The following is an 8,815-nucleotide window of genomic DNA, read 5'->3' as shown; positions in this document are numbered from 1 at the left end:
CTCCCTCCCTCCCTCCCTCCCTCCCTCCCTCCCTCCCTCCTCATACCAATTTCACAAATAAACATTCAGGCATATTTTTATAAATAGCAAGATAATGAACATAACATTACAAATGAAAATATTAATATCGAGAGGGACAGGAGGAGAAGGCTGTGATTAACTTTACAAGTCTCTCTGCTGACATTTACAGAAAAGTGAATCATAATGAATTTGGAAAAATGATTTTTTTTTTTTTTTGTTTGGACTTCAAAAGAAAGTTATTTTTTCTTAGCACATCGCTAAAGTTGTTTTTTTCTTCCCTTGAAAAGTCTACCTGAAAGTGCAGATTCTGTTGTTTTTTTTCTGGAAAACTCAACAGTCTCTCTTAACCCAAGCCCACATTCTCTATTATTTGGCTCTATGGTAGGTGACTTTCCTGTGATAGTGATAGCCCCTTGTATACATGTGCATATTTCCCATGCTCCTTCAGCCCTGTCTCTGCACTTGAACATGTGATACAAAGTGTAGAATGACCACACACATGTTCTCCAGACCTAACCTGTCCTGTTGATTTCCTTTAACAGTGGTGGGATCTGTGGCCTGTGGTTGTTGCTTTTTTGTTTTTGTTGTTTTTGTTTCTTTGTTTCTTTTTTTGTTTTCTTACACTATCACATAAAAAAGGTCTGCAGGGAACAGAAAAATTTGTAACTACAGCATAATTCCCTTTTCTGTCCTCTGGACATAAATCAGTGGATTTCTACCATTTACATCGCCTGGATGGGTGGTATGTGCCCTGCTAAACTGTTAAATGTCTTCCTAAATTAAGATGAGATATATTTAATATATCTCTTGAAATAAATGTTCACGTTGGAAGTGGAATTTGGCAGCTGTTTAACTGAAGATACTGGTTTAGAATGGAGAATATCAGAAGTACCACATTAAGTAGATGCTGAAGGGGTCATTATTTTTTTGGCAGAAATGTACAAGCTGGAATTTAGCCAGGGCAATGAGGTTAACACAATTGCTTTTTCCAGAGTTCATATGATTAAAAATCTGAAATAGCAGAGTTGCTTGTAGTTCTATGGGGGAGCACTTGCTCTGTGCTGAGACAGAAAAGCCTTGCTTGGTGACTCAGTAGTGTCATTTCTTTCAACATCAAAGGCATCTCTACCCCTTCTGCCTAAAGACTGACCTGGCATGGTTTAGTTTACCTTACATAAGCTAGAATGTTGATGCATAGGATAGTAAAACCACAAGAAGAAAATATTGATTTGGGTACGCTTTCCTAATGATTAAATACTCTTATAGACTTCGAGGCTTTTGAAAATATTTTAACTGGTAGAAAGTAAGAATCTTAATATGCCTCAGATTTGCCCAAGTCTGATTGGACTTATTTTTATTGCATTTAGTTAATTGTTCAATGTTATTATATTCCTTATTTTATTATAACCTTTAAAGTGGATGATATATACATAAAATGCTAGTATTCATTTCCAGTAATATCTTTCTCAGAGTTTCTTGAAAAAGCAATTATTATATTTAAGAGGAAACCATGGCTGAAATCCTGATTGAATTAACATGTGAAAACTGTAATGGAGAATGTTTACCCTGTAGGATGCTTGCAAAATTTTTCTTTGCTGCTACATTACATTTGAATAGATAAAGAAATTATACTTACTATGAATTGAAGGGGAAAGTTGACTATATAATACATCTGATAATCTAGTAATGGTGAGAGAATACTGCTTCTGGTAATGGTGTAATGCTTCAGGAAAATTCTTACAAGCTATTCTCTCTCAGGAGTTATCAGTCTGAATCACAGAGCATAGATTGGACCTGTTTTATTCCAACCATACACATGAATGTTTTTTATTAGAAGGAGGATCCAAGTGGACCAAGGGATATCTTATTAACTTCTTGTAGGACAGTTAGCTCCACTATGCCCTTGGCAATTCAAAAATTTTTGCTCTTTTACCTTGCTCTTTTTTTTTTTTTTTTTTTGTGTAGGGATGCTTAGTGAATAGAAAGACGGCTTTTGATTTTGTGAAATTCAGGACTGGAATTTTTTCCCAGGACATGTACAAATGGTTGAATAGCATGATAAAGGAAAAGGTATTCCTCCGTTCCCTCTGTTGCCACCCAGGCAGAGCTTGTTTTGCAGACAGCAGTAGCTGCTTTTGTTAGGAAGCTCCGCTCTGTAGATGGCTTACATGGTAGAAGCTAAACTCCTTGATTCTCACAGAAAATCCTTTCAGAGCAGGTTTGATAAAAGTGATGGGAAGCCTTGACTGAGGCCAACAGTCTGGCTTAACTGCAAGGAAGCACTAGAGAATTACAAAGCAGGCAGTGGTCCATACGTAGTTGGAAGTACAATTAAATTTACTGTAAATATCATGAGATAGGTAGGGTAAGTGAACATGCTACATAGAGAGCAGTACATGTGTAGCTTTGCAGATATGCTTTCGATTATGACTTGTATCATAGCTGATCTCAGAACTTTGTGTTTTGATTAGTGCTTCATTTGTGCTCTTTATCTCAGTAATTTTCACTTGTGTTTCCTCCTTTGCCTGCCCTATATGTTGGGCAGTGATAAAAAGACAGGAAGATCCCCAGAGACAATCACACCAAAGTGCAGCACAATGAGTTTGATTTCTGAAGTACATGTCAAGCTCACCAGGCCTTGACGCTCCTTGTGCTGGAGGGAATTGCTGATGGACTGTCAGGAGGGCCTGTCCTGCCCTGCTGCCATGGCAGATTTTGGTCTGCCATTGGAGCTTCCAGAACAGTTGTTTTGCGGCCACAGCACTCGGACAGCATGTTGTCCCAGCACTACAGATACCCTCACTGTTATGCGTGGTGGGCAGCAGGTGGCTCTGCACTGGTGGTTGGCCTCACTCATTTGTGAGCCAGAGGCTTCCTTAAAATCAGATGGGATCTGCATAGTGTTAACATGGGAAATTTATTGCTCCCCGAGGATTCATAAGCAGCACTGACAAATTTACTTCATGCTGCATTTTTGAGATGGTCGTAATGTGAGATGGGGGAGGTTTGGAAGGTTTAAAGAAACATACCTATTAAATTTTCTCTCTCTATATAAATATACATACATACATACATACATACATACATACATACGTATATATAAAGAACAATTCAATTAGTCTCCTGTTGTGATTTATTTTATTAAGCACTTTCCGAAAAATCAAGACCTCTTTCTCCTATGAGAAGAGCTGGGTAAGAGAAATGCGACAAATAATGATTTGTTCCTTGTCAAGGAACAAATTTGTTCCTGCTGTAGTCATCAGAAAGTTTAAAACTTTTAAAAAAAGGGAAAAAAAGTTGCATATATATCCAACCACTGAAGCACACTGTAATTCTCTAGAAAGATCCTGAAAGCAGTGTGTTTAGTCTTTGCAACAGAAATTGCTTAAATACCATACTGACATAACAGAAAATTTACATTTTTTTAGTTAATGTTCTGTTTTGTTTGAAGTGGATAAACAGTAAATTCTGTGTAACAGGACAGCAAAGCACTATATGCTATAAAATATGTACTCAGACAGATCCTAAGCAAACAAATCTGCTTTGTTTTTCTTTTCTTTTCTTTATTACCAGTTCCTATCTTTACAAATCCTTGTGCTTGGAAAAGATTTGTGTTGTGTCTGTTATTTCATAGTTTACTTCTTAACATCACTGAAATCCAAAGAGGAAGGAGCAAGAAATGCACTGTCAAACAAATTCTGAAGGAAGATGAAGAATAAATTGAAACAATTAAATCTCTTAAATGAGGTTTTGGTACTGAATATTTTTTAAAACCATAGTCTTTTCATCAAATCATATTGGGCAAATCTTTTATGTATAAATTGGTTTAAGACTTTGTGAACATTTTAAGAGTTGTTGTGTAACTGTGATTTTTCAGTTTCCAAAAGGGATTATTTCTTGAAGCATAGAAAATAAGATATTATGAATAGTCAGTAGACACTTAAAAAAAAATATGTATTCATACATATATATATATATATAAAATCAAATAGGTTTGTTGATCTTAAATTTTGAAAATAACAACAACATTTGTTTAATTACTCAGATTTTAGGGTAACCTTCAAGAATAGACTCAGTGGTGAAAAAAAAGCTGCTAAATATTCATTTTAGTTCAGACGTTTTAGATGTATGAAGATACTCATATTTCTTAAAAATCCCTAAGGAACAAAAGAGTTCTGTTGCCTTCTGAATTTGATCTCGATGGAGACAAGCAGGTCAGGTATATGAAATTTCCCACCTTTTTGATGTGTAAAACAGAGAACTTGAAATTAATTGTTAGGAATCAGAATAGTAAACTTCCAGGTATAAAGAGGTGTAGAGAGCATCAAACAGAAGTACATGACAGCAGCTGTTTCCACTGTTTTCAGTATAAATCACCTGAGGAACACGTCCCCTGGGTTTTATGAAATAAGTTGACCCCTTTCTTCAGTATTCACACATCAGAGGATCACATAAATGAGCACATGCTCCTTCAGAGAGAAAGTGGTGCGAAAGGTTAATCATGGAGAGAGAAGGAAGAGAGCTTTCAGTGTCCATCTTTCACAAAACGTTTAATGAAACATCTCAGTTTAATGCCAAAGTGTGTTCTCAAGTAAACTGTTGTATTTGCGAAAAAAAAAAAAACAAAAAACAAAACTAGTGCAGATTCACTACAAGAAGATGTACAGGAAGTATGTATTTGCACAATGTGTTTGTTTCTTCTTGCTTGGCAATTACTGCTGACATAAAGATGCAGCTTTTCTTCTGAATAAACTTGACTGGAATTTCTAAACAGCCCTTATTTCTGAGGTGCTAGATAGATATCTAAGGAAAAGGCTGCTCAGGGTTTGCTCTGGCTACTGAAAGGCGGCAGCTGAAGTCTGTCTTAAGGGGTCTTCTTGCAAATCCTGATGGATAGAATACCTACTAGGAATCTGTGCCTTAAAGGTGCGAACACCATTGGGATTTAGAACACCTCAGTGACATGGCGCTTTTGACATGGTGATTTAAGTGATGGAATTATCTTTGGAAATATTTTCTTACGCCGACTTCTACTGAAAAATTTACGGTACTCACTGTGACCCTTTTTGTATGATAGAGCCTTTTGTTGTGGGCACTGGTATTTTGGGGGTAATAAATTGTGGAAACAAACAAACAAACAAACAAACAACAAAACCAAGAATTTTTTTTATATTTTTTTTTACTATTATTATTATTTTTTTGAATGGTAGAAACTTTATAGCCCAAGTTCTGTGTTCTAATTGTGACTCACACACCTCACAGGCACATCTTGGGATTGGAATGATGTAAGTTGCTGATTTGAAAAAGAGTGGGAAATTGCACAGGAAACTTAAGCACTGAGCTTAAGTTTTATTTTGTTTTCTTGAAATGAGAAAACTTGTGCACTAAATAGCTATGTGTATTACAGTAGCACTTAAATAACATACAGTGTCATTCAGTCTCACATATGTAGTTTAGTGATGTCTGGTCCATATATTTGCCTCTAGAATTTCGGGGAATTTTCATAAATTAGCAGGCTAATTTGTGTAAATCAGCTGTAACACTGCTTGCAATTGAGAGCAACACAGAATTTTAATTCAAATAAATCATACTTCTGCAAACAGAACTGTAAAATTGAATCTCAAGCAATATTCACAATTTGGCTTCTCTTTTTATCTTAAGTAGTAGTATTCATTTCAAATATTGGTTTTATCCTGATTCAAATTCTCTGCGTTCTGATTTTTGCAAAATGTCTAATTTGTGTTTCTTTTTCTTTTTCTTCTTCTTTTTCTTTTTTTTTTTTTTTTTTTTTTCCCTGTCTGTCTTTCCTTGTCTCTTTTCCCCTTTTCAACAGTCCTGGTACCTGGGCTAGCTTGGTTCCTTTTCAAGTATCAAACAGGACACCGATCCTGCCGACAAATGTCCCAAATTATGGTTTGAACATAATTGGAGAGCCTTTCCTTCAAGCAGAAACCAGCAACTGAGGGAAAAAAATAAAAAGAAAAATTAGGAAAAAGAAAAAAAAAGGAAGGAAGATGGGATGAGAGAAGAAACTGAAGAACGAAGAAAAAATAGACCAGCAATTGCAGCACTTACAATCACTAATTTCCTTATGGTCGAAACTGAAATGACATACAAAGGGTCGATGATATTTCACTGATGGGTAGAACGCAGCTCCTGCTAAGTAGCCTTTGTTATATGAAGTCCGCTGGGAAATAGATGTTCTGTCTCTGACAATATATTTTAACTGACTTCTAGATGCCTTAATATTTGCATGATAAGCTAGTTTTATTGGTTTAGTATTCTTGTTGTTTACGCATGGGATCACTATTCCTGGTTATCTCACAAAACAAAGGCTAGGCAGCAGCAGCAGATTTGCAGGAGGACAAGGGCTGTAAGCCAGCCGTTTTGTCAACACTCTGATTTCTAAATGTTAAAAAAAAAAAAAAAAAAAAAAAAAAAGCTCTGTAGCCTTTAGTTATCAGTATGGATTTATTAAACTTTGGCCCTTGACTCAGCCTTTTCTAGTGTGTTACCCAGCTTGAAATTTTCAATCAGAATGAACACACATGCTCTATGTAAGAAATGCCTCTATGTAGGTGAAGTGTTATCTTTTCATGCTACAAAATAAAAAAAAAAAAAAAAAAAAAAAAACCAGAAACTTTTTACCCACTAAAGAAACACTTAGAGAGGCAAGTGCAATTTAAAAGTTGTATCAAAGGGGTCATCATTATAAGTCCTTCAGCCCTTGGACTCTAAATTGAGGGGATTAAAAAAGGAATTAAAATTTACTTTGAACAAATTTATTTTTCCCCTCAGTTTTTGAGGGCATTAAAAGGCATTACATCAAGACAAATCATGTCCTTGAGAAAAATAAATCAATGAAAACACAGCACTTATGTTGGTTTAGCTGCTGCCTCCACAAAGGGGTAGAATTTATTTATTTAAAGTTACTGGTTGCATCAAAAACCCATAGGGTTTATATTTTTCTGTATAATCTGCATCATAGAGACAAAGAGATAGGCAAATCCATGCCAAAAGGGCAAAGCTTACTGTTTACAAACTGGTAATACCAGGATGGGGATAAGATTTATTTAAATAATGCACTCTCTAAGTCTAATTACAGGGTGCTGAAAACTTGCATGGTGCTTTCAGAAGTTAGCCTTGTTCAACAGATTTCACATATTGACAGAAATATAATGTGCATGGGCAGACATTTTGCCTCTATGTCTCTCAAAAAATAGTTAAAGTACTCTTTCCAGTAATCCTGATTTGCACGAAAATATAATGTCCACATTACGTGCCTTGCCTTGAAATCTAAAAAATGAAAAAAAAAAAAAGACAAAAAAATACAAAAAATCCACAAAAACAACAAAAAAAAAAATTTGACATCACTACACTTGTTTTGCTGCATTTATTATCATTTAAATCTTTACCATTTTTATGACAAAATATTTTGTACTCCAGATGGGAAAAAAGTGTGACATCATGGATTTTTTAGACAGTTATATCTTTATCTCACATTTATAAAGCATATCATGGCTGTGTATAATTGCCGCTTAAAAATTGTAATCGACCAGCAATATTTTCAGTATTTTGGTGTTTTTTCTATTAACCTTTCATGTTTTTCATCTTCCAATTAATATTGGGGGGGAGGGGATTCAAATTTATACGAATTATGCAATACCAAGTTTTGCCTAAGTAGGTAGTGCTTTTAGCTGTATTGGTTATTATAGGTAAGTACACAGATTTAAAAGAAAAAAAAAAAAATGATTTTTTGTTTGTTTGTTTGTTTTAATTGACCAAAGTGGGTACTGCTATTTTTGCAGTGTGATGAGGTCCTTTTATGTACTGAGAGATGGACGGGGATTTTTTTTTTTATACATATATATATATTCTGGGGTGGGTGGGGATGATTTTTAACACTTTACAGTGTAGCTGTGAAGCAGTGCACCCTTAGCCAGGCAAGGGCTGCAAAGCGACTGTTCTGCCTACTGTGACAAACTTTCAAATCGGTTCCCTCTTTTAACTTCCCACCTGGGGTGCAAGCTGAAATCATTTATGGATTTTAAAAATAAATAATGAATTCTGTTGGAGGCAGACTTGACTTGAGGAAATTGTTTTACTTCGAATTTCTTTAGAGAGAGAGAAAAAAAGGGAGAAAGAGTGATAGAAATAGAGGGGAGAGAGGCAGCCAGAGGGAGAAGGAGTTCAAGACCCACAGCAAGATGAAGCCTTCCCACTCTGGTGAATACAGTACATATGAAAATGTTTGTGTTAGGAATTTTTTTAACTTAGAAAGATGATTGCTTTGTCTAGGAAATGCACATAGAGGGCCAAAATCTTTGCTGGCTTAACTCCACTGGCTTCAGTTGACTTCAGAGCTGTTCCTGCAGAGAATTTGCCTTCTTTAGTCTGCATGGCTGGTAAATATTTCTTTTCCCCTATAACAAAACTATTTTTTGAAGTTTGTCAACTCACAGCATCTGATATCTGATCTTCATCCTGCTCAGACCACGTCAGAGGTTTGCAAAGTCTTCTCATAAAGCAGGTCAGATGGAGAGCTCTGCGCTGTAGCAGGAAAGGAGCTTCAGAATGGGTGGAATTAGACTATGGTGTAAACAAAAGTGCATTTACAGTAAAATCAGACCTTACAGATTAGTAGTGAGCCTGTTGCTGGAGACTTCTTATGCTCTGGGGATGCCTCTTATCTACAGATCAGTGTAGGGAGAACATCTTCAGGCACAAGGAAAGGATGGAAAAGTCTCAAAATGGGGTATCCTTTCAGCCCTCTGAGTTTGTCTTTTCATTTCAA

The 8,815-nt window shown here is 35.8% G+C and overlaps 1 protein-coding gene across 8 annotated transcripts in view; it reads left to right on the top strand.

Annotated features, from left to right (window-relative positions):
- The window catches only part of NFIB (nuclear factor I B), a 170,661-nt gene extending 163,272 nt beyond the window's left edge, over window positions 1-7,389 (top strand). For 6 of the 8 annotated variants that reach the window (XM_042826992.1, XM_042826989.1, XM_042826987.1 and 3 more), the window contains one exon: window positions 5,855-7,389. In XM_042826992.1, the coding sequence (XP_042682926.1) occupies window positions 5,855-5,984 (130 nt within the window). In that variant the 3' untranslated portion in view covers window positions 5,985-7,389. The remainder of the gene's footprint in view (window positions 1-5,854) is intronic. The other 2 variants (XM_042826993.1, XM_042826990.1) reach the window with 1 other exon arrangement.
- The last annotated feature ends 1,426 nt before the right edge of the window (window positions 7,390-8,815 follow it).

The sequence above is a fragment of the Centrocercus urophasianus genome, unplaced genomic scaffold, assembly GCF_019232065.1.
Source record: "Centrocercus urophasianus isolate 14NV4802_14NV808 unplaced genomic scaffold, USGS_Curo_1.0 seq_27, whole genome shotgun sequence".
Taxonomy (NCBI): domain Eukaryota; kingdom Metazoa; phylum Chordata; class Aves; order Galliformes; family Phasianidae; genus Centrocercus; species Centrocercus urophasianus.
Note: the sequence above shows the minus strand (reverse complement) of the source record. Positions and strands in the feature narration are given on the sequence as shown.